Source organism: Xylocopa sonorina, chromosome 5 (assembly GCF_050948175.1).
Source record: "Xylocopa sonorina isolate GNS202 chromosome 5, iyXylSono1_principal, whole genome shotgun sequence".
Classification (NCBI taxonomy): Eukaryota; Metazoa; Arthropoda; class Insecta; order Hymenoptera; family Apidae; genus Xylocopa; species Xylocopa sonorina.
In genome coordinates this window covers 7,760,390-7,788,274 of record NC_135197.1, presented here as the reverse complement: position 1 = coordinate 7,788,274, position 27,885 = coordinate 7,760,390, and the positions used below count along the sequence as shown (strand labels likewise).

Here is a 27,885-nt window from a genome sequence, read left to right as displayed (position 1 = left end):
TAAATGGTATATATTTACAGGAACGACTCTCTGATCTTTTTAAAATTTATTTATTTAAATTTTAAGCAATAAATTCATAAGGGATGGGTGCAAGTTGAATCGGTTTCTCACGTCCTGACACAATATGTGCGCGCATAGGTTCAGCAGGTTGCCTTTTTAGCTGAACTCTAATATTCTTTTCCTTTGCTTCCTTCCTAAGTCTTTCGTTTTCCTTTACTCTTTTCAAAAAATCTTCTCTACATTTAGAGTGTGTCAAATGCTCGATACGAACGTTAATCCTTTTTGCAATGATTCGTCCGCGTACTCTCTTATTGACGATGACACCAAGAGCATGAGGTGTTACATTGAATACACGTCCAGTCTTGCCGTGGTATACTTTATAAGGCATTCCTTTCTGGACAGCACCATTACCTTTGATATCAACTATATCACCTACTTTGTATACTTTCATATATGTAGACAGCGGAATTGTTCCATGTTTCCGGAACTTTCGGGAGAATAAATCCCTCGTTCCTCTGCGATAACCCTTTGAATTCGTCATACTGACAACTCAACCTATAATATAAATATATATAGTTACTTCCTTATCCAAAACACATTTGACTTTCAGACATATTGGTAGTAGTCGAAATTGGTTATGTTAAGTAGACTAGACTCTTTTTAACATAAAGTAATATAACATTATAGTTAACAATGTTAAATTTTATCGAATATTACAATCGAGTTGAATATTTTACTTAATTTTTTATTAAAAATTTGTTAATATATGTGTATACATATATGTATGCATGAATAACGCATATTGACACGTGCGTCTCAACGCAAAAATTGAAATTATGATTTTCTTGTCTTAAAATTAAAAGTTAGGTGTATCGTATACAAATTCTATGATCTCGTATAATACAATAAAAACAAATGTAAGGCTACTGTTATATAAATGTTTAAAAATTCCTTAAAATTATTGTTACACGTACAAAATGCAAGCACAGGTCACTCGCGCCTTTGAAAAAAAGAATCTAAGAACGGCAATCTCATAGTCATTGGACAAAACTCGATAATAATCGATATGTAATTTCGATATGCAGCTATGTAAATTTTCTTCTATAATAAATTTTATTTAATCATTTTTAAATAAATGTTTCGGCTGTTAAAAGTTGTTCCATCGATTAAATTGAATCTGTCGGTATTTCAAATTACATGTAATTAAACACACGATAGCTTTCAGTTTTATTCGCTAGATTACAGTTCAAGAATGAAACACGTTTCCGCTCTATCACTTGTTCAGTCATAATACCGCTGCATGACAGTTGTTTTCTGAATAGTTATTGCTGCGAGTAATTTTACGTTAAATTTTTCCAATTTTACTTATCAACGTTGGCGTTAAATATCAACCAAATAGTATTAAATAATGGTATGTTATTTTTGTATACAATAATAAAATTATATGATGTATAAAATTATAATTCATGATCACGGTTAGAAACATTAACAAACCAACAAATGAGAAAGCAAATTTTTGAAAATGTTTAGTTCCGTAATCAATACGACAGCGATGTCACAATTTGGAGTCCACAAGGACGGTTACATCAAGTAGAATATGCAATGGAAGCTGTAAAATTAGGATCAGCCACTGTAGGACTTAAAAATAAAACACACGCAGTCATTATTGCTCTCAAGAGAGCATATTCTGAACTTTCTGCACATCAGAAGAAAATATTCCCTATAGATAAACATATGGGAATTTCTATTTCAGGTTTAACAGCTGATGCTAGAATGCTAAGGTACATCGTATATTACAAGACATAGATTTTAGTACATTAATGTTGATAACAACCCAATTCTCTTTTAAAGTCTTTAATCAATTAAGATTAATGATTTCTATTTGTGTTTTTCCAGTCGATACATGAGAACTGAATGCTTGAACTATAAATATTCTCATGACGATGTACTACCTGTGAGCCGTTTACTAGCATCATTAGGAAATAAATTACAAACTTGTACTCAGAGATATGATAGAAGACCGTACGGTGTAGGTTTACTTATAGCTGGTTATGATGTAAGTAATTATGGAATTATTGGTTATTTATTTAAAAATAAATCATTGAGATGCTGCTTTTGCTTGCAAAGGATCAAGGACCGCATATTTATCAAACATGTCCATCATCAAACTATTTTGATTGTAAAGCAATGGCTATTGGTGCACGTTCTCAAAGTGCTCGCACATACTTGGAGAAACATCTTAATGAACTTCTATCATGTGATCTTGATGAATTGATAAAACATGGTCTTCGTGCATTAAGAGATACATTGCCGAACGAAGTTGATTTGTCAGTTAGGGTAAATTAACAATTCTACAAATAATATATGTAGCATATATGGTTATCATATACACGTAGTACATAGAAAATAAGTGTTATGTAAGAAATAATTTTTTTATTACAGAATGTCTCTATTGCGGTAGTAGGAAAAGGCACAGATTTCAAACTACTTGATGAAGATTCAATGTCCATCTATTTATCTCAAATTGAAGCTGATAAACGTAGTAAACATATTGAACCAGATGTAGAGCAAGATTCTAAGCCTCCACAACCTCCACCTTCTGATGAGGGTCCACAAGATCCACAAGTTGCAGTTGCAATGGATACAGATTAAAAATAATGTAATATACTTTATAATGTATTTTATGCATATGTTCAATATGAACTTACATTTTACGTTTAAAACTGTATTTTTTACTACCATTGCATAGAACAATAGAGTATCATGGATCACAAAAATTTTGTTCATTTTTAATATACGTGATACATTTGTTTATTATAACAATTATAATTTTTCTATAACTTAATAGCATTTTTGTATGCACAACTTTACAATAATTTATGCTATAATATACACGAAGATACAAATATCTTCATTATTATAATTATACAATATTCATTGATTTTCAGCTTGTTTATTTTTACGTTTATTTAATATATTTGTTAAGAAAAATTCGCCAGCTTTATATGACGAACGTACCAATGGTCCACTTGCAGTGTATAAAAATCCTAATTCGTTACCAATCTTTTCCCACATTTTAAATTTTTCGGGTGTAATGTATTCAATAACTTTCAAGTGTCTTTTGGTAGGTTGCATATATTGTCCAAGTGTTAAAGCATCCACACCGATCTCTCTCAAATCTCTCATAGTCTGTTCAATTTCTTCATCACTTTCACCTAATCCTAACATTATTGATGATTTTGTTATTAATTCTGCATTAAATGTTTTTGCTGCCTTTAAGACTTTCAGAGATTGCCTAAACAACAGATGAAAATATGTAGACTGTCTTTCAATTTATCAAAGCAAAACTTAAAAATTGGAAAGTATAATTTACCTATATTCAGCTCGCCTATCTCTAACAAATGGTGTTAAACGTTCAACAGTCTCAATGTTATGGGCAAACACATCAAGATTAGAATTAACAATTGTTGCCACACAATTTTCATTTCCTCTAAAATCTGGTACCAAACATTCCACTAAAATGTTGCTTCTATAAAATGAACATTTCTTTAATATATTGCAGTAATAGTGGATACAGATTAAAATGAACATAATGGAAAAAAAAAAAGGTGATTTATCTACCTTTTCTTAATTTCTTTCACTGTTTCTGCAATATGACTAGCTCCACCATCACTTAAATCTATTGAAATATACAAGTGCATGTTATATTGTGTACGTAAATAGAAAAAATATAAAAATACTTAACCATCTCTATCCACCGATGTAAGTACAACATAATCCAAACCCCAATCTGATATTGCAGTTGCTGTATTTACTGGCTCTTCTGGATCTAATGGCAATGGTGAACGTGATGTTTTTACAGAACAGAAACGACAACCACGTGTACATGTATCGCCCATTAACTATAATAAATGGTGTTCAACTGTCATATTTTTATAATATTACTAAGAATAATCTTTTCGAATAAGATATAGAGAGAAAGGAAGAAAGAGACATCCAATTGTTACTTAATAGTAATGTAACAAATTTTTATAACGAGTTTAGTTTTATGAATAAATTCAATTAAAGGCATAGAAAATAAGGGGACATTATAATAGTACAAACCATAATGGTTGCAGTTGCTGTCCCATGTTTATCACCACCCCAACATTCCCCAATATTAGGACATCGTGCTTCTTCGCATACAGTGCTTAATCGTAACTGTCTTAATTGTGACTTTAATCTGCTAAAATTTTTACCAATTGGTATTTCTGTTTTAAGCCAGGGTGGTAATCTCAAACGAGTTTTATCGCCCTTTTCCAACTTCAATTTTCCGTCATACTCTTTGTAAGTTCCAGTAATAAAATCCTCTAGGTCAGGTCCATTCTCTAGAGCTTGAGAAAAGGTCTTCTCTTTGACACATTGCAACTGCTTCAATATTAAAAGAAAAAGTAAATATAGAATGAAAAATACCAAGTAGTTTTTATTTTAAACATTACTAAGCAAACAACTTGCCGTTGAATGGAAATTACAAACAGCTGATAGTACGTCGGCTCGACTTGACTTGCGAAGAGCACGAAACATGGTTATCTATAACTGAACATGCTCAAATAAACTCCAAAAAGTTAAAAAAAAACCACAACCATATTCACGGATATAGAATATTATAGAGTACGATAACGAACAGATAAACTATATATCAGCAACTAGCTTTCACAATTCTTTAATAAATAGTACATCTTTGACGCTCTTCGCAACATATATCGTGCAGATATCTACATGTAAATATATGTTAAAAAACATATTAAAACATATTACTTACAATTAATATAAATATTTATTGATAACCTACATGCTAAAAAAAAATGGAATTTGAACATTAAACTATTTGTTAGAAATTATAATAATATTTGTTATGAAATTTTTACCATTATTTTCTGTTAAAAATTTATAACCGTAAAATGTTTTCCAATGCTATTTGTTAGTGATACTGTCATATTACTCAAGAATAGAATGTAAATTGAATGTAATTTCATATTGCATTTTATAAAATGATTAAAATTACTTAACGCGAGGATTTTGTTTCATAAAAACTCGCCTAAATTTTGTAATAAATATTGTTAGTTTAGCAACACATACTGACGTAATATCATCCGATCTTTACAACTACTGTGATTGGACGCGGTAAAGGTCGGATGACCGTTCGTAATTTGTTAGTTATTACGTTTGACATATCAGTGTCGTTTTTGTTTTAATCATTATATGTAAATATCATTTGTAAATAAATATTTTTTGACAGGCAATACGCCACAATGGCAGATCCTGGAGGTTGGTCTGCAACACAAGACAACGATTTTTCTAATTTTCAGTCAAACGATAGTTTTAATTTAAACGAAGTAACTGGTATCGATGGTATGTTGTTTTAATATTTTTCGAATTAAATTTTATTATCTTATTTTAAAGAGATGTAACGAAATAGTTTGGAACTCCTCTTATTTTTAAATTATAGTATTTGTTATTTGTTATTTGTTTTTTTGTTTAGCTCTGATGACTGTCAAATGGAGTTAATAAACTTTTAATGTTTTTGATATAAAAGAATAACACTATATGTCATTAGGGATCAAGAGTCAGAGAAAAAATAATAGATTTGTATCATATGTATACTTGCTTAAACGATTACTCAAGTAAATATACATATACAAATAGATGAACAGTTGCAATTTTCCTCATCTAATTTGTTTATTTTTTAAGAACACTAGTATAGTTCTTGAATTAAAACTAATATAGAATTTTATAACATTTTGTATAATTTATAATGTTTTTACCTTCTTTTTAAATTTTCATTTTCTTTACAGAGCTCCTTACAAACTGTGAAAGTGAATTGTTAAAAAATGAAAACTTATTTAGCGATGAAGCGCTATTATCGGAATTGGAAGATCCTTTAGGCATGGATACTGAGGAATTGGATTTTTTAAACTTTAATAACAGTAAAGAATTAAAGGATTGTAATAAATTCCAAGAATTAGAGGATGCAAATATCATAAAATCTGTACCAAATGGAAATGTACTATTAACTCCAACAGTGACAGAAAGTGCACAGCAAATTCCTTGTGTTCCTCAACAATCTTTACAACAGAAGCAACAACAGCAACAACAACCACAACCACAATTACAAGATATAGTACCTGCACAGAATAGAACACAAAGGATATCTGTCACTCCAGCACCTACAGTATTTAGTTCGCAATATGCTATTCCACAAAATGTAAACATCAGTGTCCAATCACCAGTTGTGACAATAGCACCAGTGACACAACAAAAACAGTTGCTTCTACCAGCTAAACTTATAAAGTCAGAATCGGTTGTTTATTCCAGAGCATCACAAGCAGTTAATTCTGCTTCCGTACCACATCAGATACACACTTTAGTTAACACTGCTAATGGAACAGTTTTAACTGCTGGTAAAAAATAACAATTTATTTGATTATGTTATATGATACTTATGAAATTTATTTAATCTCTCAATTTTTATCTAGGTATACCAGTTGTGTTAGATACTGATAAAATACAGATCAATCGTTTAAGTACAAATACACATGTGGGTATGCCAAGAGTAAAAGAAGTGAAACGTAGTGCTCATAATGCTATAGAACGACGTTACAGAACATCAATTAATGATAAAATCATTGAATTGAAGAACATCATTGTTGGAGTAGATGCTAAGTTGAACAAATCAGCAATTTTGAGAAAAACTATTGATTACATTAGATTTCTTCAAAATTCTAATGCAAGATTAAAAGCAGAAAATATGTCATTGAAGTTGGCTGCTCAAAGGCCAAACTTGCGCGATTTATTAGGATGTGGTGAACTTACGCCTCCTAGGTCAGATTCAAGTGAACCGTCTTTATCTCCAGCACCAGCACCATTATCTCCATCTTCCCCATCTTCGATAAAGGATGATCCAGATGTATTACAGAATGTTCATTCAACATCTGTTCTTACTAATCATCAAGGAATGAGAGATCACACCAGGCTTACACTCTGTGGATTCATGCTACTCTTCTTAGCATTTAATCCATTGGGCCTTCTCATAAATAATGTTGGGAGGTTCAACTCTGATTATATAAATACAAAATTAGATGGTAGGACAATTCTTGATTATCAAGGTACAGTAATATTAATACCACAAATATAATACGGTCAAATAATATGTAATGTAATGATAAATAATATTGTATGTGAGATAAATTATATTATTAATCTGTTTTTTTTTTAGATCAATCAGATTTTGAACATCCAGTATGGAGCAATGTGTTTTTATGGCTGACAAATGCTATACTTTTAATTGGCGGACTTTGCAGATTATTGCTATATGGTGATCCAATATTACCTTCTGATAGTAAAATATTTCTTGAACTTCATCGATGGAGACGTCAAGCAGAATTTAATATATCAAAAAATGAGTATGGTCAAGCGTGTCGGGATTTACATCAATGCTTGCAGTACTTTGGTCGTCCGTATCCATCGTCGCGTACAGAAACTTGGCTCGCAACTATGTGGCAGATTATACGGCAGCTTCTTCATAAATTATGGATTGGAAAATGGATTTTGTACACTCACAAATGGTTTTCTGAGAAAATTACGCGACAGCAAGCGGAAATATCAGCTATGGAAATAGCTATTATTTATCAGCATATGTTATGTCTACGTTTATCAGAAGGGTCCAAAAAGGGGACATTATATCTTGCTCTTTCTGCGCTGAATTATGCAGAAGCCACTGGTGAAACTATTCCAAAATCGCTATTAGCAGAAATATATATTAATGTTGCACTGTGCTTTAAACAGTCCCTTTTTCCGTTTATTCATAAATATTACTTGGGTAAAGCACGTATATTACTATCATCGTGTGCAGTTCCGCCAAAATTGAAATGGATAATGAATGACGAGGGTGCTAAGTTTTTAGCATTCCAAAAATGGCAGTATGGAGAACAACCAGATAATGAATTTACATCTCAAAATAGTAAAGCTGATCCTCTATCGTATGCGTCTCGTGCATACAGGGATTATTTAATTGGACATTGTTTACGTATTTTAACTGGTACCGCAGGAGACGTTCATTTATCTTCAATACTAGAATATAGTCAAACTATTATGGCTTCTGCTGGAGTAGATACTGGATTTTTATGCACTGATAAAGTAACGGTTACGCGTAAGTTTGAAGAGTATACTTTTTTTTAATGAATTGACAGTGATATTAAATTTATTTTAAATATAATATTTTAGATTGTGAAGATGAGATCGGATTGTGGTGGGGAGCAGTTCTTTATGTAGCAGCATGTTGGAGATTGAAAGAAGATGATTCACAAGCATGGACTATTGTTGAAAGCAAATTTCCTTACGAAAAAAATTATCAACTTTGCAATAATAACAATAACAGTGCCAGTCCATTGCCACATATTGTTCTGAATGCATTACAAGCAGCAAAAGCTACCACTAAATCAGCTTCCACACGTTTTATCGATCAAGCAGGAATATTACTTGAACAGTGCTTAGTTTATTATAATTGCAAGCAACAGTCATCACAAAATGTTTTGGTAAGATATATAAAGACTTATATATTAATATACAACCTTTGAGATAAACAATTATGTGCATTAAAGGAAAATATTTTTTAATAAATTCGTTTTCTTTCACGTAAATGAAAGGCTTATAAAATTGTGTTTAAAATAAGTATATCTTTTGAAAAATTAATACTTAGTAACTTTTCATGCATATATTTAAGCAATTGCTTACTTGTTACAAGTGTGCATTGTAGTTGCATTGCATGAAATATAACTATGCAATACTTCTACAGTGCAACTCCTGTGGCAAGTCTCGGCACCATAATATAATAACGTACATATCTATGTATATAATCCAATATTATAATAAATAAAGCTTGTACTGATTTTTATTCTTTTTACAATAAGTTAATGTTTGTTTCTTCTTTAAGTTTCATTTTCTCACTGTTATTCATTGTTTTAGCTTACTGAATTATGGTTGTGTGATTGGTTGCTTGAAATGCGAACTATACTTTGGCAAGAATTAGATAATGATCTAGAAAGACCAATTACAAGTCTGTCTCTTGGTGGTTTCCAGCGTGATTTAGCTTGCCTGAGAAAATTATGTCAACATATCCCGGTAGGTTCTTATATTTTTACCAGTTCCGTAAAAAAATTTCACTTTCCCTTCTCTAATCATCACTTTGAATAATGTATACTTTTCAGTCTACACTAGCAAGGTTATTTCTTTATGAAGCCACAGCACGTATAATGGCAGGAGCAACGCCAGTAAAAACTCAAATATTATTAGATCGTAGTTTACATCATAGAAATTCACGTTCTTCAATTATTTGTGGAAAAGATCGTTCACAAGAACAATACAGCGGTGAAAGAGAACACGCAGTAGCTTTGTGTTTAGCATGTAGGCACTTGCCTACATTATTATTGGCATCTCCTGGGGAACGTGCAGGTATGCTTGCAGAAGCTGCTAAAACTCTTGAAAGAGTGGGCGATAGAAAACGTCTTCAAGAATGCTACAAGTTAATGCGACAATTAGGTCCTTCTATTTCTGCTAATTGATATATTAAATGAAAATATATCTTTAAGATTTAATTTAGTACTAGCTACGAAGAAACGTCTTAGGTGGTTCTAGGCGCCTTCGTATGAGACCTTTATAAAGTTAGAAGTTAGGCATATGTATAAATTAACAAAATGATGACTATGGTATTGTACAAAAATGTACACATATAACATGAATCTAAGCTATGATATAACATAATTTAGAGAAGAGTGTTTCTGTCTATTATTTTTACATAATGCTTATGTATGTATATTTTCATTTTCTCTTTATTTATATTTTACTGTATCTAAATAAACATGTGATATTTCTATGACTATATATCCATTTTATTTAATAAAGTAAATTGTATATTTCACGAATATAAAGATAATTTGTATATAATTACTCTGCCAAAGAAATCTGTACTTTCATTAAATACAAATTTAAAAGTCTTTGCTTTCACTGGATTTTTTAACTTAAATGTTTGAAAGTTATTTTTATCTTCTGGATAAAATGATTCATGAAATTTAATTTCTTTAATATCAGCTTCTAAATAACAATCTTTGCCTACAAATCCACCTTGAAATTGTATTTGAAATGAACTTAACTCGTGTTCTCTTTCAAAGTCAATAATTATCCATTGCGGTGATCCCTGTAATATTGAATAATACATATAATACATACATGTTAATTGACTAATTTAGTGTTACAATTTCATGAACAGGTCTTATACATTGAATGTATAAAAAATGAAATAATTTTTTTACCGCATCAGAATTCCAACATGTTTCAGAACAATTATCGAACATGTACTTTTTTCCATAAAGTCGATTGTTCTTGTTTAAAACTGAGCTAACCCTAAGTAACAGATAAATATAAATCAGATTTTGAAAACAAATTTCTTAAGTATTTTTAATTGTGAACAAAATTTTAGGGTTATGTACTAACTTATATTCACAAATTTGCTATAACTTTCATATCAAAATTTAATTTTTCTTGTATACAAGTATACTTTTTATAACTTACCGACATTCGAATTTATGTTGTTCTAATAAATCAGTCATAATCAAAAATAATTTCACGTATCGCTTAACCTCAAGATCTTATTTTACTTTGATACTTGTGATTCATTGATGTTTAGTTAACTTATTAATCTTTAGAAAAGGATAATTAAGTATAAAGGGAATCTCACAATATAAAGGTAAACTTTAAAAAAATTTAATCAAGGTACACTACTACAATATAATAAATATTGTGCAAATCATTGTTCCAAATTAAGAAGGAAATTAAGAATGTTTCACTGAAAAGAACTAACTTTTATATGATTCATGAGGAAGAATAAAGGAAATATAATCTTTATTAATTTGTCCTTAATATCTTGTTGTATAAATATAAATTGTAGGTAGATAAATATTTTAACATTAATAACTCATTAATAAATTTGTTAATATGTTACTCTTATTTATTAGTCTATTTACATAAAATTTTCCTAAATGCATTTAATAATGATAACTTATTCACATTAAAATATATTTGAATTACAGTGATCTTACTTGTATCTCACTGACAGTATTTTATGGCCTCTTCTATGACCTCGTTAAGTTTACGATTTTGCCAGTCAAGAGAAATGTCATCGAGATGATTGTCAAAATCAATAAGATTTCTATACTGTTCTGCTTGTAATAGAGAATACATTGCATCTGTATGTAATACTCCTTTATCATAGGATACCCTACAAGGACAAATGGATCAAATTTAATATTGTATTACACACGATCAGTGTACTAACTTACTCTATTATATCTTTGAGTTTCCATTTCCCATCTATAAATTCTGACACCCTCAAAGGATTAGAACTCATACCAAGTGTTATTTCTTTATTGTCCACCTATGTAAAAAGAGAGGAGAAAATAAAGGGAAAAGAATTTTCTAACGAATCTTATCCTATGAAATACGTACAACAACAAGTATGGCATTGCCATAGTTTTCTGCTATTTTATCTGCTATCCTGTGAGCTGGCTTATCTGTGCTATATCGAAATTTGTATTAAACTACAAAGTACAAAAATATTCTATGAAAACTTTAAAGTAAATAATAAATTACCTCAAGTCATTTATATTTTCATTTGCAAGATAATAACCCGCCAGTACTAAACCTTTGTTCATAGCATACTGGTCAACCTAAAAATATTATTGTTTAAGAAGTTATTGCAATTATTCTATGTTAAGCAGTGCATAGCAATTAAATATTTACCATGGTTAAAGCAATTTCCGCCATAGGCGAGACGTGAAGGCAGATATGAAACAGTGGAATTGCATCCTCGATACGTAATTCGACATTTTTACTATCATTTTTGCTTTTCTGTTTGGCTAACAACAATCCATTTATTGCACAGTGTGGATATTTAGCTGCATGTAGGATAATTTTACAGTATGCCCGACTAGAAAATGAGATGTCTGCCATTTTTGTGACTATGTATATATAATAACAAATATTACAATCAACAATCAACAATTCCTTCGATACAAGAAAGTTATAGAAAGTACTCAATAAATGTAAGAAACATTAGTTCCATTGTAGGGATATTCGATTGCCATGAGATGTCGCTACCGATACTTATTATAAGCGTGATTAAGTGAGTTGGCAACGCTAAAGACGCCAAGAATTGGCGGTTGTAAAAAAACTAATATGAAATGGAATCTCGACAAGAATAAAAACGTTTGAATCTGTGGTGTCGTTATTATACCAGTAAAAGTCTAACACTTTACATCTGTTTATATATTGAAATGATTTAAAATGTCGAGCATTGAAGATTTTATTGAAATTTTGCGTAAGAAAAGAACTATCCGCGAAAAACAGTTTGCAAACGAAGAAATAAAACAGATCGCAGAATATAATGATCTAATGAATAAGTTAAAAACTGTAAAAGGTATTGATTTCTGCATGCAACAAAATTCTTTTCATAATTTAAGGATTAATGTTTACAATTATGCGTTTAATTATATCTCTTACTTTTTTGTAGATGAACTAAACAATTGTAAAGAAAATATTGGTAAAAATCTGCAACATTTAACAACACATAAGCACTCGATAAGTAAACTCATTCAGAATGCAGACAGTACTCCAAGATTACCAATCACTCATGATTATCATCGGTATGCTGTATTTTTAAGGAGATATTTCTTATAAATAATTCTATATTTCTTTACATCTCAAAATCATTAAAAATGTTTTTCCAGACAAGCAATCATGTTTTTATCAGAAGGAACTGATTTTATAAATAAACTGCAAAGTGTGTACAAAAATTGTAATAATAATAACAAGAAAAATAACATTAATCCTACAAATCTTCTTGAAAATATTGTAAGTTCACATTATGTTAATTGTATAAGGAAAAAAGTGCTGAAAAATTTGCAACATTCTTTCAGACTTCTTGTGCAAATAGAGTAGGAAATGAACTTTATAAAATAAAGTCTTTAATTACTGATGTTAAAACATTACAAACAAATGTAGATATGTTACAAGAATGTTGTCTAGTTAATAACGGTAAGCTCAATTTTATAATTAATATTATTTAGATAGTATATTAGGTTTAAGAGGTCTTTTGAATATAAAATAAATGTTTATAATTTACCATGTTTATTAGGAACAGTTTAGTTATACCTAAATGGTATCATTAGACCTTGGTACATTAGTGCTTGAAATAAATTTTAAATTTATGACAATATAATTTGTAATGCAATTCTTTATTTACAGATGAGGACATAGAAATATGAAAATATGATAATAGTTGTTAAAATTAAAATCTTCTATAAGTAGTAATATTCAACAGTTTATATATATTTGTCAATAGAATCAAATTCATTATTTAGATTTAATTTTAACATAAATAAATTTGGATCTATCATACTCTGTAATAAGAAATATTTGAAAATTATTGATATATAAAGATATTTTTAAGAATAATGTTAAATTTTGTTTTCTGACCATTAGTTCTGTAGTGATCTCAGATTTCGACTGTACTTCGGAGAATGGTATTATGTCATTTTGAAAATTAGTTGAAACATTTACATCCTTTTCTGGTTTTTCAATTTTGTAGGCCAAGGAAACCATTCTATCTCTGTACAACAAATATTCTTAATTATCAATAATGAACTTAGAATAAGCAAAAATTCATTTTGAAGTAAACTTTTCTTGTATGGTTGACCATGTGACTATATACATACTTTGTAATATTATATCTTTCATTTGCAACTCTTTTTTCTCTTTCTGTTAATGCTTGAATCTGTAATTGTAATTCATTAAATTTTTCTTTATTTTGATTCTCCAAATGCTTTGCATTTTGCAATGCTCTCATTCCTTCTTCTTTTTTAATCAAAGCAGACTAAAATATACTTACATATTATTATTCTTCGACTCTCTATCAGATTAATTACAACTGGCATATAAATATTTTTAAATGTTACCTGTGTAAGGTTCTCAAGTTCTTTAGCACGTAATATAAGTAAATTTTCTTTATCTATTAAAGCTTGTTTGTGAAGATTAAATTCGTCATTTCTTTTTTGCCATTCTAGTTTTTCTAGATTGGCAATTGCAGTTACTTCTTGTGCAGTTTTAATTGCAGCTTCCAACTACAACAATAATTGAAATGTACTAAAGTTTCTTATATTTTTAAAATAGTTGCATCATATTGTATTTTTGTTTGCTACAAAATTTATATCTATACTATTTTACAATTTAATATACCTCAACTTTAGCAATTTCATTATTGTTATTCTTCAATTTATTTAATACTTCTAATTGTGCTTTCTCTGCTGCTATTGCTTCTTTTTCTTCTGCAAGCAATTTTTGTTGATTCCCTTTTTCTTTCATCCAAAATTCTTTTAATGTCTGTAATATTATATTACATAGTATTTCTAAATATGATAATCCTGACTTTAATGTAAAATTTGGTTTAAAAATACCTGCATATACTCTCTTTCCCACTTCATTTTCTCCTCAAATAATTCCTTCTCTCTCAACAGGTTGGTTGTATTCTTATCAAGTATTTCCTGTGCTTGGTTGAACAATATATTTTGTTTCTGAAGTTCAGTTATAAGTTGTGTAAAACGAGTGTCGAGTTTGTCTGTTGTCTCCATAAATTTATTACAGTAGTCCTTCAATATGCTCTCTTGATTTTTTAACTCAAGTTTCTGTGCTAGAAATGTTGTGGAAACATTAAAAACACTTTTAGCTTAGATAGTATGTGAGAGCACACTAAAGTATGCTTTTTAGTTTAATACTACACTATTTATACTATACTCATACACATTGAAAAAAGAATGGGCATTCTAAGAGAATTTATAACTTATTGTTTGTTTGATATACCTTTTATGTTATCCTCATAGATTTTCAAAGTATTTTTTTGGAATTCCGTTACTTCATCATGTTTATTCTCCAACTTCTTTTTGTTTTCTACCATACTTTCAATAATAACTGTAGCTTTTTGCAACATATTTTCTATATCAGTTTTTCGACTGGTCATAGTTTTTATCATTTGATCTTCAGTTTGCTTAGCTGTAGATATGCTTTCTATTATAATGGAATATTCTTTTTCAAGAAGTTTTACGTTGTCAGAATGTAATTTACAAAGTTCTTCTACATGTTGAGCATGTTCGTTCTAATTAAGAAATGTTAAATATTCAAAAATATATTAAGTATTCAAGTTAATAATTACTGGTAGTGTAGATTATATATGTATATTGTTATCTACATAAATATAATTATACTTATGGGATATAAATAATTGAACCTTTAAATTATGAATTTCCTCTTTATATTGACTTTCTACTTGAAATTTATCATCTCTTAACTTTTCATATTTTGTTATGTAATCTGTTTCTAAACATTCTATTTCCTGTTTAACTCTTTCCTCTGATTTTATTATTGCTTCTTTTAAAAATGAAATTTGTCTCCTATAAAAAATGTTATTTTACTTCAGTTTTATTTAAAAAACTTATTTAACAAAATATATATTGTACAGTAAAAACATTCGCACTCATAAAATTCTGTTTGAAATATTATTTCATGATTATGTTTTTCATTTATAGTAGATAATTTGGTCTGCAATTTTGAATTTTCTTTTTCTAAATTTTGTATTATATTTTCCATTTCTTTCTTTTCATTCGCAAATTCATTTTCTTTTTCATCTGAGTTCGATTTACAACTTGTGTAAACTGATGTGGTACTTGATATTGGCACAGGCTGTGCCATTAAGACCTGAAAAAGCAAAATGTACAAATTTTTTAATTTCTTTTATATTTTTTATATTATGGTACATAAAGTCTAACCTGAATATATTGATTAATGCGTTCTTGCTGCAATTTTATTTGTTTCTCTAATACAGCTTGCCTTTCAAATTGTAATTTTAAGAGAGAATTAAATTGTTCTTCTTGATTATGCAGCATGGAATGTTGAGCATTTGATATTTTAGTTAACTGTTCATTTTGTTGTGAAAGTATTGTCGCTGTTCTTAATTCGTGTTCTTGTTGTTGCATATTTATAAGTGCACTTTGTTGATTTAACTGTGTACTATGCAACAGCGAAAACTGTTCTGGAAAAATAGATGCACCTTCTGAATCACTTGTGCCAGTTATTCTTGTATCTATTGCACCATCAATATCATGAATCTTAACATTTTGTTTAGAGGCTGATGTTTTATTGGTTTTAGGAGCTTCTTCATTTTTTGTTTCCAACTTTTTTGAACCACCCAACCATTCTGGCAAATCTTTTTCTAATGTTTTCTTAAAAGTTAAAAAATATATTTAACAATCATACTTCTTTAATGTACATTTTTTATATTGTTTTATATGAATTACATATAATTACCAACTCAAGATTTTGTTCTGTTACCAAGTCACCAGATAATAAACCAAGAGGATCATTTATAATTTTTGTATTCCTTCTACCTCTACGAGATTCTCTTGTGGTAAGTTTAACTGTTGGTTCGATTGTATCAGATTTTAACTCTTGTATAGTATTTGACAATATTATGTCTGATTCAGCTTTTCTAATATTTTTAGGAGTAATAGAATCCATATTGTCTGATAAATATAATTTGTTATCAAATAAATTTTCTTCTAAGGATATTCTTGATTTATCCACTATATCTGATTTATCAATTAAATTTTCTAGAATATCCTCTTCATTTTTAGATATATTTTTTAATTCTTGTGCATTTCTGTTTTTAAACAGTTCACCATGCAATGTAGTAATATTACTCTTAGGAGTTGTGACACTTTTTGGTTTCTGTGAAAACAACTGATTAATTTCCACTTGCTCAAAATATAACTTTGACTCTGGTTCATTACTTGATTTAATACTGATTGTAGACGTGGCAGGACTTTTAATCTTAAACAGATTCTCCATTAAACTACTTTTACTATTGGATGCAAATACATCCTTCTTTTCTTTCAGAGAAGTTTCTTCGTCAGATAGCAAACCAGCTAATAAATCATCTTCATTGGACTCTGCATATGAAAAAGATTTGTAAGTAATACTAACTAATATAATATAATACTAACAATGTGATTTTAAAAAATAACTACACTACTTATAATAATCAATCACAATTTAAATATTTAATTCCAGACATACATTTATCAAAATTTTAAACGTTTTAATAGAAAAAATATAATTAAATATAAATCACCAGCTTATGTTGTGTTTTTATTTTAAGTATATAAACCACCTTTAAATATAACTTTCTTTTTTATTTCTCCATCTGATTGTGCATTAGAATCTTTGAGAACATTGGTGAATGATTTTGATTTTTTAAATGAATCATTAAATAATTCCATATCTAAACTGTCCATATCTTCTAAAGCTTTTGCAATATCATCTAAATTCGTATTTGAAGTTTCAGTATGATCAACCATCTGCGTAAAATGAAACAATAATCGATGAATCAATAATCATGTACAATAGGTAATATATAACGATAAACTTGTAAGTATTAATTTTTAAAGAGGCATAAAACCATTACTTACTATTTTAAACACACTTTCAACTTATATACATATACCTATACGTACTGTATATGTACTGTTAATCATTAATCATTGAAATTCATTCCTTGAAAGGGTTGTTGGAATTGTTTTTATATTCAAGCGAATGGTTTCTATGGAAACAGTAGTAAAGAAAGTAAAAGTGGTAACTGTTGAATCTTTATTCAACAATGGAATTATACATTACACCTGAAAAACATAAGACTTGAAAAAGCTATAAATTTTATAAAAAATGTATGTTTACCATCATATGTTAATATTAATGTAATTACTCAATCTGTTTCTAATCTGCTACTTGCAGGGTTTTAAAATTAAAATCGCTCGCGCGTACAAAACATAGAAAATAAAATAAGATAGAATAGAATACAAATGCTTGACAGTAGTCAGGAACATGTATCATTTAAATGTTTATGGTATTAATTGGATATGCGAAAGAGGGCGCTGTAAAATTGTGCCAACCAGTTAGACTGTGAATAGGGATATATATTATATATAAAATACGCTAAAAATGCTCTATGTTATATACATATAACTTTTAAATCACTAGGTTGAAAATAAAGTTAAAATCCGTATTTTTAAATCTTATCTACTTGTCTTACTTTACTTATTTCACTTTGATGTCCCAAAGTAAAGTTTAGCTAGAATTTTTTTCATTAAATTTTTCTTGCGCTTCTAAAAATATTTGCGTTAAATAATTATAAAAATTACTGTCAATCTTAAACGCGCATGCTCACAGTTAGTCTATGAAAATATAGCAGAAAAGCAGTAAAAGATAGTAGGGGAACTAAATGGAAAGGGGCGTTTTTTTGATACTACATATATGACTTCCATGTTCGTCCAAATCGATAATACGTTGGAAACTGTTGATATTATACGAATGTTTGGACTTAGCCACCGTTCTCTTTGATCTTCTTCGCTTTTAATAAATTTTAATCCCTTGTTTTTCTCTGTAGAATTGCGATGCAGAGTGTCATCAATTCCGTAAAAGGCACTGCACTTGGTTTCGCCGAGTATTTAACCCCTGTGCTTAAGGTATGCTCTCGTATATTAAAAACAAATAAAATATCATATAATAAAATCATACAGAATTTTCTGCGAATGAATACATTGCTATTACATGCCATTTAATTGTATGTTTATGTTATTGCTGTTATGTTTGTAATGCTTAACAAATGTATTATATGATTTTTCGTACAAAAATTTTAAACGATAACTTTTTATATAAATCTGTAAATATTTAATTTCTTGTTTTAATGTAACTGTAATTGTGATGTAAATAGTATACAGTTATTAACTTTACAAGAATAACATAGAAATAATGTTTATTTATAATATTTATTATATATATTATGTCCTCATTTACAAGTTTTCTATGTAACAAGATATCAAAATAAAATGAATTTTCAAAAATAATTTTGTTGCATATATAGACCTTTTATTTTACTTTTTGCTTCTAATGTTTATTGTATTATGCTTTTCTCATTATTTAAGTTACCATACCCTTTTATTTTTTTGTGCTATACATACTTTTAGTCAAAGTATTTTTTAGAGCAATTACATATGCAAATGTAACTTATATCTGCAAATGAAGCATACTTAATAAAAGATATAACGTTAATCTATATATTATCTTAACTTATATTATTAAAGGAAAGTAAATTTCGAGAAACAGGAGTATTAACACCAGAAGAGTTTGTGGCAGCAGGTGATCATTTGGTACATCATTGTCCAACATGGCAATGGGCTACAGGCGATGAAGATAGAGTAAAGTCATATCTTCCCAAGAATAAACAATTTTTGTTAACACATAACGTTCCATGTACCCGCAGATGTAAACAGGTATTGTTTTCTTAATAATTAACAATTAGTAACAACTGAATATGTGTAATAAGTAATAATCAGCTAACTAAATAGATGAAAAATTAATTTTTCAAAAAGTTACTGGTTATATTAGTTCTTTGAATTTCTATATATTTATGTAATACAAGTATTTAATCTGTAATTAAATTTCAGATTGAATACAGTAAAGAACACGAGTGTATCATAGAAGCGGATGATCCAGAAGGTGGTTGGGTTGACACACATCATTATGATACTAGTCTTGGTGGTATTGAAGATAGAGTGACAGAAATGACATTAGATGAAACACAACTTTCTCAATCCATTAGTACCGAAGAAAATAATGTAGATGATGATGATGATGAAGACGATGATGATGATAATGAAGATGCTGCAGATATGGAAGCTTTTGAAGTCAGTGGAATGTTAGATGAACAAGATAAGGTGCTTTTCAATTCTCAGTGAATATTATAACAGAACTGATATATAATTTTATATTATATTCAAAGAATATTTAGTATTTAAAATAATATTGAAATTTGATTAAATTTAAATTACATAGTATGCAGCGAAAAGTACAAAGAAATCACCTAAGGAAAAATGGGATTCATTTTCTGAAGGAGAAATTATTCATACACGTACATATGACTTATACATCACATATGATAAATATTATCAAACACCTCGATTGTGGCTTTCAGGATATGATGAGGTTCGTCTTTCATTTATATCTATTTATAACTATTACGAGCAATGTATATATTTAAAATATATATGATATAACAGTGATTACTTATGTAACAAGATTTTAATTTCTAATATCATTTTCATTATAAAAGAATCGTAAACCTTTGAGAGTAGAAGAAATGTATGAGGATGTTAGTCAAGATCATGCCAAAAAAACTGTTACAATGGAGGTACATCCCCATATACCTGGACCACTAATGGCATCAGTTCATCCTTGCAGGTAATTTGAAATAAACAAATTCTTAATTAAATGTTTCTACGAATTCAAGAAATTTTGATTAAAATACAATGTTGCAGGCATGCTGAAGTAATGAAAAAAATTATTGAAACTGTAATGGAAGGTGGTCGCGAGCTTGGAGTACACATGTATCTGATAATATTTTTAAAATTTGTTCAATCTGTAATTCCTACAATTGAATATGATTACACACAAAATTTTATGCTTAATGCCTCTGGTTAGCAGCTTTATAAATTTTCATTGTACCTTCAGAATGAACGTGACTTTAGTTGTTAAACGTATCATAAGTAAGACCTAAGAAGATTGTGAAGCATATACAATATAATACATGCGTTTCAGTTCAAAGAACTATATCTGTATTCGTACAAGATATTCGAACATAAAATCAAATTTGGCTGATCTTAGATTTATGTGTATTACTTTTTAAAACTTTTTGTAACTTTTTATTTTGTTGTTTTATCATTGTTATAAGAATGTGTTACGAGCAAGAAGTTATACATACATTGTTTTAAATTATTTATGGAGATGAAATAAAATTATATACATTTTATTTATAAAGTGAGATTTAAACGCATATAAACATATGTATTCATAAAAAGAATATAATTGAATTTGGACATCAAAATTACAATTTTATTAGAATTAGTTTTTATTTTATAAGTTGTTTAATTTTAATTGTTAACTATGGAAGATAAATTGAGGAGAGCAAAAAATATCAGTAATATAATAAAAGTATTTTAAAAATTTGGTATATACAATGAAGAATTTCTCTGTCTTTCTCTCTCTCTCTCTTTCTCTCTTTCTCTCTCCAGTATACACATACTGTTCAATAAAACAAGTGATGAATGAAAATATTATTACGGCTTTAAAATGAATACAATCGATGAGTGTCTTTTCAATTAACATGTTTGATTAACATTTATTCATCTATTTTCATGTAATTTATGTAAAATATCTACTACTTATATAAAAAATGATTTTTTAATAAAGGAGTAAAAGTTCTTAGAAAGAAATGTATTATCATAACTATGTATAGAGGTAGCAGACGATGTGGACACTAATACCTCTAACAAATTTGAAATCTTATCAATTTTATCAATATGCTCCACATATCGATGAAAATTTCGGCAATAGGTGACACAGAAATGACTAAAGTTATCAGTAACGTATTCCTCTTTCAGCATGTTAAAGATAGAAGTAGATAGTTTAAATACTTCAATTATTGATTTTCGAAATTGTGAGGATAATTGTTCTGAAATTGAAGATGATAACATCTCGCAAAATTCGTAAGAAAATTTACTTATTTCATAATTCTCGATTATTCGATTTTATATATAGTATGAACGTATATTTACAAGTTTTAACTGCTTGAAATAATTTGTATTATAAATACTTGAAATCAAAGTTTTGAAAAATAACAATTACTTAACTGAAACTTACTTATTCCATCTTAGGCTTCCAAAAGAAATTCTACCTTGGGATGCATTTAAATATTTCCCTTTGAAAAAAGAAAGTGCATCTATGCAAAATAAAAAATGGTTCAATGTTTCTATACGCATTATTAAAGTACTTGTATATGGTATTCTTTTCTGCACTGTCCTCTGTAGCGGTTTAATTGCTAAATTTGTAGTATTTTTTGCTATATCGCAGCTTAAAGATGGAAAATCTATACCATTTTGCAATTATTATTCAGGTAATTTATAAATGTTGTTATTTATCTTTATTAATTGCATCTCAGTACTAAAAATTGTTAACTATAAATAAACTTCTTAAAGAATTATGTTACTTATAATAATATTTATCACTGCAGAATATGATAAAAACATGATAGCCAGAATGACTAAAAAAGGTAAAATAATATGGACATGGTACATTATTTTTATGTTCCTTATACCAGAGTGTTTGACCATATCTCGTGCAATATGGTATTTTCTTTTCAAAAAAAAAGTAAAATTACCTAGAAAGCAAAGCACTGCGATTCTTTTTATTTTGGAAACATTTCATCCAATAGGTATAGCATTATTAACTTTCTACAGCCTTCCAAATCTTAATTCCATAGATGCTGCAGCAATTTCTAGCTGTGTTTGTTTCATTCCTACTTTACTAAGTATGTAAATTTGTATATAAATTGATTTGCAAAAATGAAAAAGTACTTAATAACATCATACCTTTATTACAGATTTATTTACTCAGTATCAAAAATATACAAGTGTAAAGACTACCATGTTTATGTTAGTGCTAGTTTGTAATATTATAGCACTAATTGCCCAAGGTTCAGGAGTGATTTTGCAACTTTTTGTAAATTATACACAAGATCCCCTAATATGGATCCTTCTAATAGCACTATTATTGTCCTCTTGTCGCTGGTGGTGTAATTACGTAGATTACACTAATTGCTGTGGTAATTAGATATTTTTATATCATGGTTATTTCTTAAATTTTCTATTATTTTTTAAATAAAATTTGTAATCTTTTGTGTGTGTGTGTGTGTGTGTAGGATTTCTTAATTTCCTAGCGAGAAGTAAAACAGATTTGATGGACAACAGCAATGTATTACAGGGATATGTAGCATTCTGGAGATGCTTAATTTTCATTTCAAGTGCTATTGTAATTTCATATTTTAAGGAAATTGAAATACAAGAATTTTTTAAACTTATGTGGGAGAATGAATATTATGTAGAATTAATTAAAATGTCAAGGCAACAAACAAACTTTGAGCTTGAAAGTGTTATTATAGATACTATTACGGATACTTCTGTACCTTTTTATAGTTTTTTGATACAAGCATTCTTTGCCTTTTTTACATATAAAGCAGGTGAGACATAAATTTATATATGTACAATATAAATATTTGAGACATATAAAAATCATTTAATATCCTTACAGCTAAATTTGCATACCAAACTCAAATGCATAAATTTGGCTTTGCTCTTCCCATGAGTTTAGTTACTCCAGGAACAGTTTTGTTAATCATGACATTTTGTATTGTAAGAGAAGAACAATCATGTGCTCTTCATGATTTAATGCCAGATTATTTATTTTTAAATGCACCCAATTATAACACTATTAAAGAGTTTCTTTTAAGTTGGCGCATTTGGTGCTGGATAGTAGGGTGGTTGTCACAAATGTGGATTACAGTGCAAATCTGGCTTGGTGAGAATGATAGACTTGCTCCCGTGGAAAAAATTTTTTATAATTCTAGCTATGATTCATTTCTGATTGATCAATTCTTGGGATTAAATAAGAGAAGACATGAGAATTATCATGTTGTCAGGGAAGATGATTCAAATTCTATTACTGAATTCGAGGTTTTAGTTTATTTTATATTTTTTTCAATAAAAATGTTTTAACTATTAATTTAAAAATGTAATTTTTATTTTAGACTATCAGCTCGAAAAATATACAAAATTACAGTAATTCTTCATCAACATTTTCTAGAAATATTGTAAATAGTAAAAGAAATAGTTGTATTACTCAAATTTATGCTTGTGCAACAATGTGGCATGAAGATAAAGAAGAAATGAACCAACTAATTGGAAGTATCCTAAGACTAGATAAAGATCAATGTGCTATGAAAGTTACACAGGAATACTATAAAATTTATATCAAAGATTACTATAAACTTGAAAGTAAATAACATATTCATGATAAAAATTTATTCAGATTCTTGAATTTTAGTATGTTTAAGATATTGAATAAATGTTATATAATGAATGTTTTAGCACATGTAATCTTTGATGATGCATTTTGCTGTATGTACGGTTGCATAGAATCTTGTGATCATAACGAGAATGAAACGCATATAAATAGATATGTACTAACGTTTATAGAAACAATGCAGGAAAATATAAAAAGTCTTGGAATACTTGATTTACCACCAATTAAATGTCCAACACCTTATGGTGGTCAACTAATTTGGAATTTACCTGGAAAGACATGTTTGACTGTACACCTTAAAGATAAAAATAAAATTAGACACAGAAAACGATGGAGTCAGGTGTATTTAATATTACTGATATCATTATTAATGGATATAAGAAATTTTTTTTTCTTTGTTTCAAATTAATTATTGTACTATTTTAGGTCATGTACATGTATTATCTTCTTGGTTATCGATTAATGGGTTCATCAATAGATGTTGATGCTAAGGAACTTATAGCAGAAAATACCTATATTTTAACATTAGATGGAGATGTTGACTTTCGCCCAAAAGCTGTTAAAGCATTGATAGATTTAATGAAAAAAGATAAAGAATTAGGTGCAGCTTGTGGAAGAATACATCCTATAGGGAAAGGTATCTTTATAAATATTTATGCATAATATGTAAAAGTGTATTACTATCATTTCTTCTGAATCAATATTAAAGTTTATAAAATTTATTTTCACATATAGGTCCAATGATTTGGTTTCAAAAATTTGAATATGCTATAGGACATTGGCTTCAAAAGGCAACCGAACATACAATAGGTTCTGTTCTCTGCAGTCCTGGCTGCTTTTCTCTTTTCAGAGCTAAAGCTTTAATGCAACATAATGTTATAGCTAAATATGCAACAAAGTCAACTGAACCCAAACATTATATTCAGTATGATCAAGGAGAAGATCGGTGGCTTTGTACATTAATTTTACAAGCTGGATGTAGAGTAAGACAATTTCAATTGTAATAGAAATATATTATTCTTGCAAGAAGTGAGAAAATATTGTTTTTTGATCATTTCTCTTCATTTGTTTAATTTCAATTAGGTAGCATATTGTGCAGCTAGTGATGCTTACACACATGCACCAGAATCATTCAAAGAGTTCTACATTCAACGTCGGCGATGGATCCCATCAACTATGGCAAATATTTTTGATTTATTGGGTACCTCAAGCGAGACCAGAAAATTAAATGACAATATTTCATGGCTTTACATAGCTTATCAATGGATTTTAACAGGTAATTTATCTTTAATATCCAAATGTTTGGAAAATATTTATATATGTTTAAGTATTAATTATATTACTTTTTGAAGGAAGCACAATTATAGGGCCATCTTTCATCTATTTAATGATGGTTGGAGCATTTCAAACTTCTTTTCAACTAGATAATTGGTTGAGTTTTTGGATTAACTCAATTCCAATTGTTATTTTCATTTTAGTATGTTCTTTTTGCAAAGTACGCATGCAGGTAATTACATTTATACTTATGCATTATATATACTTTTTATAAATAAGAAGTATGTCATTCATGTAAAGCTAACAGTTATTTATAGAACCAAATTATATATTTCAATTAATATTTTTACAGCTCATAACAGCTGAAGTTATCACAATCATATATTGTTTAGTAATGATGGTTGTGCTAGTTGGAATAGTGCTTCAAATAGCATCAGATGGTTTTATTGCACCCAATGCTCTCTTATTTTTTATTGTGGTTGGTCAATTTGTAGCAACAGCATTTGTGCATCCTCAAGAAATATCATGTTTACCCAATGGAATTGTTTATTATATTACTGTGCCATCAATGTATATGTTACTCATCATTTTCTCTATTTTTAATTTACATAATATTACATGGGGAACTAGAGAAACAAAATCACAGAGACAAGTATAATGTTACCAAAAAAATGATATTATTATTTTTTTAATATTTCTCTTCATTTATCTCTATTTTTATTTAGTTACCAGGAAAACAAAGCATGAACAAATCACGAGCTGAACAACATGATGAAACTACTGAGAATATGTGGACAAAATTATCTTCATTCAATTTATTTAAATGTACTTCTTGCATATGCAAAATTTCAGAAGCAGAAGAAGAGTATTTACAGTCCATTTATAATTCTATAAACGAAATCAATCTTCGTTTAAAACAGATAGAAAGGTATTAAATTACTAAGATAAATAGTACAATAATTGCATTAATTGGAATAACGAATATATTGTACCAAAATTTGAAATTTTAGTAAAATTGAGGCCAACAATATATCGAAAGATAACATAGATGATAAAAATAGTAGCCAAAGTAAAACATATAGTGTACAAGTTATTGAGCACTCGGATACGGCTAGAGATTCTGAAATTGAAATTGCAGAACAGATCTCTACTGATAATTATCAAGACGGTACAAATTACTTAATAAACCCTTATTGGATTCAAGATGAGCGTTTGAAAGATGGAAAAATAGATTTTCTTTCTTACGCAGAGGAAGGATTTTGGAAACAATTGATTAAACTATATTTGCACCCTATCGAAAATGACATGGAAAAACAAGTATGATTTATAAAAAAGAATAAATTATTAAAATCTAAAAATTCATTGAAAATTTTTATAAAACATTCAATTTTGTTACAGCAAAAAATTGCCAAAGGTTTAATACATATACGTGATGAATGTCTTTTAAAATTCTTTATAATAAATGCGCTGTTCATAGTAGCAATTTTCTTATTACAAATGAACAAAGGTATTTTGCATCTCCAATGGCCTTTTTCTATCGAATATAATATTACTTATGTTGACGATTATGAAGTATGTAACATTCTCTTGATATAAAAGGTGATATTTGTTAAAAGTATCACTTTCAATTAATGTAACTTTAATGAATAATTTTTTCAGATACATATATACAAAAAATATATGTATTTAGAACCAATTGGATGTCTCTTCATTGTTGCATTTGTTTTCATTTTACTCATTCAATTCTTAGCTATGTTAAACCATAGGTTGAATACGTTTACTCATGTACTGGCTAATGTCAAATTAAAGCTACCCTGTTTGAATAAGGTAAAAGGATAATTCTTACTAATCTTCGTTTCTTATATTTCATAATAATACTTTTTAACTTTTTTCTTTAGGGGGAATATGCATCAGATGACTTAATTACTAATACACATGCAAAAAATATAGCTGAAGGTCTTCAAAATACAATAGAAAATCAGACAATATTTAGTTCAAAGAACAATATTACATACTCTTCAGGTAAACGTAAAACTGTTCGAGAACTAATACAAGATATACAAAATACACCAAAGATGTCTTCCAATTTAGAAGTACTTTTTCGTAGGCAGCTACAAGAACCTAATACATCTGGTATTTATGCTCATATATAGTAGATTTTTGTGTATTATAGTATGTATCATATTTCTATATCATTTCAGGATTTTCTAGAACAATATCTTCAAGGATACCAAAAGGTACAATGGAGGCATTCGAAAGACGTCGTTCAAATATCTTGGCAGAACATAATAAAATGCAATCTCAAAATATACACACTATTACACAGGTTAATGGCTCAGCAAATCATGCATATAATAATCCAGCATTTCTAAATGACAATGACAAGTAAATATAAGTAACAACATACACACTATCTTAATCTTATTCATTTATATATTATGTATTTATATTAAACTAAAAAATGAAAAGAAGACCTCTATATATGTATACATATTGCAATTTTTT

General features: G+C 28.5%; 10 protein-coding genes across 11 annotated transcripts; 5 read left to right on the top strand and 5 right to left on the bottom strand.

Annotated features, from left to right (window-relative positions):
* Positions 1-34: 34 nt before the first annotated feature.
* Positions 35-1,029, bottom strand: Rpl21 (ribosomal protein L21). The gene is made up of 2 exons (XM_076895621.1): positions 975-1,029; positions 35-555 (listed from the first exon to the last, which is right to left on the bottom strand). The coding sequence occupies exon 2, from the start codon at positions 539-541 to the stop codon at positions 62-64; it is 480 nt and encodes a 159-aa protein (XP_076751736.1). The 5' UTR covers positions 542-555; positions 975-1,029; the 3' UTR covers positions 35-61.
* A 224-nt stretch (positions 1,030-1,253) lies between these two features.
* Positions 1,254-3,937, top strand: Prosalpha6 (Proteasome alpha6 subunit). Its single transcript, XM_076895620.1, has 6 exons — positions 1,254-1,411; positions 1,531-1,781; positions 1,897-2,056; positions 2,128-2,337; positions 2,443-2,659; positions 3,803-3,937. The coding sequence occupies exons 1-5, from the start codon at positions 1,409-1,411 to the stop codon at positions 2,650-2,652; spliced, it is 834 nt and encodes a 277-aa protein (XP_076751735.1). The 5' UTR covers positions 1,254-1,408; the 3' UTR covers positions 2,653-2,659; positions 3,803-3,937.
* Las (lipoyl synthase, mitochondrial) lies at positions 2,762-4,614 on the bottom strand. Its single transcript, XM_076895622.1, has 6 exons — positions 4,495-4,614; positions 4,105-4,410; positions 3,746-3,902; positions 3,622-3,679; positions 3,374-3,529; positions 2,762-3,295 (listed from the first exon to the last, which is right to left on the bottom strand). Exons 1-6 carry the CDS (start codon positions 4,561-4,563, stop codon positions 2,935-2,937), a joined length of 1,107 nt encoding a protein of 368 aa, XP_076751737.1. The 5' UTR covers positions 4,564-4,614; the 3' UTR covers positions 2,762-2,934.
* A 493-nt stretch (positions 4,615-5,107) lies between these two features.
* LOC143423505 (sterol regulatory element-binding protein 1-like) lies at positions 5,108-9,691 on the top strand. The gene is made up of 8 exons (XM_076894882.1): positions 5,108-5,191; positions 5,279-5,391; positions 5,835-6,440; positions 6,516-7,145; positions 7,256-8,188; positions 8,263-8,573; positions 9,004-9,159; positions 9,246-9,691. The coding sequence occupies exons 1-8, from the start codon at positions 5,175-5,177 to the stop codon at positions 9,597-9,599; spliced, it is 3,120 nt and encodes a 1,039-aa protein (XP_076750997.1). The 5' UTR covers positions 5,108-5,174; the 3' UTR covers positions 9,600-9,691.
* A 200-nt stretch (positions 9,692-9,891) lies between these two features.
* On the bottom strand, positions 9,892-10,657 carry LOC143423774 (nuclear receptor 2C2-associated protein). Its single transcript, XM_076895331.1, has 3 exons — positions 10,606-10,657; positions 10,347-10,437; positions 9,892-10,231 (listed from the first exon to the last, which is right to left on the bottom strand). Exons 1-3 carry the CDS (start codon positions 10,641-10,643, stop codon positions 9,953-9,955), a joined length of 408 nt encoding a protein of 135 aa, XP_076751446.1. The 5' UTR covers positions 10,644-10,657; the 3' UTR covers positions 9,892-9,952.
* A 362-nt stretch (positions 10,658-11,019) lies between these two features.
* On the bottom strand, positions 11,020-12,106 carry Emc8-9 (ER membrane protein complex subunit 8/9). The gene is made up of 5 exons (XM_076895330.1): positions 11,833-12,106; positions 11,683-11,759; positions 11,539-11,608; positions 11,373-11,467; positions 11,020-11,311 (listed from the first exon to the last, which is right to left on the bottom strand). The coding sequence occupies exons 1-5, from the start codon at positions 12,040-12,042 to the stop codon at positions 11,140-11,142; spliced, it is 624 nt and encodes a 207-aa protein (XP_076751445.1). The 5' UTR covers positions 12,043-12,106; the 3' UTR covers positions 11,020-11,139.
* Positions 12,107-12,335: 229 nt separating this feature from the next.
* Positions 12,336-13,355, top strand: LOC143424040 (uncharacterized). The gene is made up of 6 exons (XM_076895848.1): positions 12,336-12,508; positions 12,602-12,734; positions 12,819-12,942; positions 13,008-13,125; positions 13,260-13,265; positions 13,336-13,355. The coding sequence occupies exons 1-6, from the start codon at positions 12,376-12,378 to the stop codon at positions 13,353-13,355; spliced, it is 534 nt and encodes a 177-aa protein (XP_076751963.1). The 5' UTR covers positions 12,336-12,375.
* Positions 13,356-13,405: 50 nt separating this feature from the next.
* Positions 13,406-17,612, bottom strand: Twy (fas-binding factor 1 twitchy). 2 transcript variants are annotated; one of them, XM_076894914.1, is made up of 13 exons: positions 17,607-17,612; positions 17,309-17,495; positions 16,447-17,087; positions 15,909-16,361; positions 15,617-15,837; positions 15,371-15,533; positions 14,947-15,238; positions 14,544-14,776; positions 14,326-14,469; positions 14,046-14,210; positions 13,806-13,963; positions 13,567-13,699; positions 13,406-13,490 (listed from the first exon to the last, which is right to left on the bottom strand). In XM_076894914.1, the coding sequence occupies exons 2-13, from the start codon at positions 17,493-17,495 to the stop codon at positions 13,413-13,415; spliced, it is 2,868 nt and encodes a 955-aa protein (XP_076751029.1). In that variant the 5' UTR covers positions 17,607-17,612; the 3' UTR covers positions 13,406-13,412. The 2 variants fall into 2 exon arrangements, with proteins under 2 accessions (XP_076751029.1, XP_076751028.1); XM_076894913.1 differs by lacking the exon at positions 17,607-17,612 and having other exon boundaries at positions 17,270-17,401.
* Positions 17,613-18,394: 782 nt separating this feature from the next.
* On the top strand, positions 18,395-21,006 carry Atg3 (Autophagy-related protein 3). The gene is made up of 6 exons (XM_076895312.1): positions 18,395-18,656; positions 19,275-19,463; positions 19,638-19,907; positions 20,026-20,175; positions 20,303-20,430; positions 20,508-21,006. Exons 1-6 carry the CDS (start codon positions 18,585-18,587, stop codon positions 20,668-20,670), a joined length of 972 nt encoding a protein of 323 aa, XP_076751427.1. The 5' UTR covers positions 18,395-18,584; the 3' UTR covers positions 20,671-21,006.
* Positions 21,007-21,592: 586 nt separating this feature from the next.
* On the top strand, positions 21,593-27,857 carry LOC143423710 (chitin synthase chs-2). Its single transcript, XM_076895217.1, has 19 exons — positions 21,593-21,734; positions 21,903-22,141; positions 22,259-22,555; positions 22,628-22,849; positions 22,946-23,263; positions 23,335-23,756; positions 23,831-24,077; positions 24,171-24,445; positions 24,532-24,742; positions 24,841-25,088; positions 25,189-25,381; positions 25,458-25,612; positions 25,733-26,032; positions 26,106-26,308; positions 26,391-26,697; positions 26,779-26,952; positions 27,040-27,207; positions 27,279-27,513; positions 27,582-27,857. Exons 1-19 carry the CDS (start codon positions 21,631-21,633, stop codon positions 27,767-27,769), a joined length of 4,506 nt encoding a protein of 1,501 aa, XP_076751332.1. The 5' UTR covers positions 21,593-21,630; the 3' UTR covers positions 27,770-27,857.
* Positions 27,858-27,885: the final 28 nt, after the last annotated feature.

What these genes read in the sequence shown, in the direction of transcription:
- LOC143423505 (XM_076894882.1), top strand. An exon ending in CGAAGTAACTGGTATCGATG is followed by an intron (nt 5,392 to 5,834) that starts GTATGTTGTTTT and finishes TTTTCTTTACAG; the next exon opens with AGCTCCTTACAAACTGTGAA. An exon ending in AGTCATCACAAAATGTTTTG is followed by an intron (nt 8,574 to 9,003) that starts GTAAGATATATA and finishes TCATTGTTTTAG; the next exon opens with CTTACTGAATTATGGTTGTG.
- Atg3 (XM_076895312.1), top strand. Translation starts at nt 18,585, where the DNA reads ATGCAGAGTGTCATCAATTCCGTAAAAGGCACTGCACTTGGTTTCGCC. An exon ending in GTACCCGCAGATGTAAACAG is followed by an intron (nt 19,464 to 19,637) that starts GTATTGTTTTCT and finishes ATTAAATTTCAG; the next exon opens with ATTGAATACAGTAAAGAACA. An exon ending in TGTTAGATGAACAAGATAAG is followed by an intron (nt 19,908 to 20,025) that starts GTGCTTTTCAAT and finishes TAAATTACATAG; the next exon opens with TATGCAGCGAAAAGTACAAA.
- Emc8-9 (XM_076895330.1), bottom strand. Translation starts at nt 12,042, where the DNA reads ATGGCAGACATCTCATTTTCTAGTCGGGCATACTGTAAAATTATCCTA. An exon ending in CGGAAATTGCTTTAACCATG is followed by an intron (nt 11,760 to 11,832) that starts GTAAATATTTAA and finishes TAATATTTTTAG; the next exon opens with GTTGACCAGTATGCTATGAA. An exon ending in AAACTCAAAGATATAATAGA is followed by an intron (nt 11,312 to 11,372) that starts GTAAGTTAGTAC and finishes TTGTCCTTGTAG; the next exon opens with GGTATCCTATGATAAAGGAG.
- Twy (XM_076894914.1), bottom strand. Translation starts at nt 17,495, where the DNA reads ATGGTTGATCATACTGAAACTTCAAATACGAATTTAGATGATATTGCA. An exon ending in CAGAACAAAATCTTGAGTTG is followed by an intron (nt 16,362 to 16,446) that starts GTAATTATATGT and finishes TTAACTTTTAAG; the next exon opens with AAAACATTAGAAAAAGATTT. An exon ending in ATGAAATTGCTAAAGTTGAG is followed by an intron (nt 14,211 to 14,325) that starts GTATATTAAATT and finishes TTATTGTTGTAG; the next exon opens with TTGGAAGCTGCAATTAAAAC.
- Prosalpha6 (XM_076895620.1), top strand. An exon ending in TACTTATAGCTGGTTATGAT is followed by an intron (nt 2,057 to 2,127) that starts GTAAGTAATTAT and finishes TTGCTTGCAAAG; the next exon opens with GATCAAGGACCGCATATTTA. An exon ending in AAGTTGATTTGTCAGTTAGG is followed by an intron (nt 2,338 to 2,442) that starts GTAAATTAACAA and finishes TTTTTATTACAG; the next exon opens with AATGTCTCTATTGCGGTAGT.
- LOC143423774 (XM_076895331.1), bottom strand. Translation starts at nt 10,643, where the DNA reads ATGACTGATTTATTAGAACAACATAAATTCGAATGTCG. An exon ending in CAACATAAATTCGAATGTCG is followed by an intron (nt 10,438 to 10,605) that starts GTAAGTTATAAA and finishes TCTGTTACTTAG; the next exon opens with GGTTAGCTCAGTTTTAAACA. An exon ending in CATGTTGGAATTCTGATGCG is followed by an intron (nt 10,232 to 10,346) that starts GTAAAAAAATTA and finishes TCAATATTACAG; the next exon opens with GGATCACCGCAATGGATAAT.
- LOC143423710 (XM_076895217.1), top strand. Translation starts at nt 21,631, where the DNA reads ATGTTAAAGATAGAAGTAGATAGTTTAAATACTTCAATTATTGATTTT. An exon ending in GATAACATCTCGCAAAATTC is followed by an intron (nt 21,735 to 21,902) that starts GTAAGAAAATTT and finishes ATTCCATCTTAG; the next exon opens with GCTTCCAAAAGAAATTCTAC. An exon ending in TTTTACAAGCTGGATGTAGA is followed by an intron (nt 25,089 to 25,188) that starts GTAAGACAATTT and finishes AATTTCAATTAG; the next exon opens with GTAGCATATTGTGCAGCTAG.
- Rpl21 (XM_076895621.1), bottom strand. Translation starts at nt 541, where the DNA reads ATGACGAATTCAAAGGGTTATCGCAGAGGAACGAGGGATTTATTCTCC.
- Las (XM_076895622.1), bottom strand. Translation starts at nt 4,563, where the DNA reads ATGTTTCGTGCTCTTCGCAAGTCAAGTCGAGCCGACGTACTATCAGCT. An exon ending in CAGCAACTGCAACCATTATG is followed by an intron (nt 3,903 to 4,104) that starts GTTTGTACTATT and finishes CATTTATTATAG; the next exon opens with TTAATGGGCGATACATGTAC. An exon ending in GATAGGCGAGCTGAATATAG is followed by an intron (nt 3,296 to 3,373) that starts GTAAATTATACT and finishes TCTGTTGTTTAG; the next exon opens with GCAATCTCTGAAAGTCTTAA.
- LOC143424040 (XM_076895848.1), top strand. Translation starts at nt 12,376, where the DNA reads ATGTCGAGCATTGAAGATTTTATTGAAATTTTGCGTAAGAAAAGAACT. An exon ending in TAAGTTAAAAACTGTAAAAG is followed by an intron (nt 12,509 to 12,601) that starts GTATTGATTTCT and finishes ACTTTTTTGTAG; the next exon opens with ATGAACTAAACAATTGTAAA. An exon ending in ATCACTCATGATTATCATCG is followed by an intron (nt 12,735 to 12,818) that starts GTATGCTGTATT and finishes ATGTTTTTCCAG; the next exon opens with ACAAGCAATCATGTTTTTAT.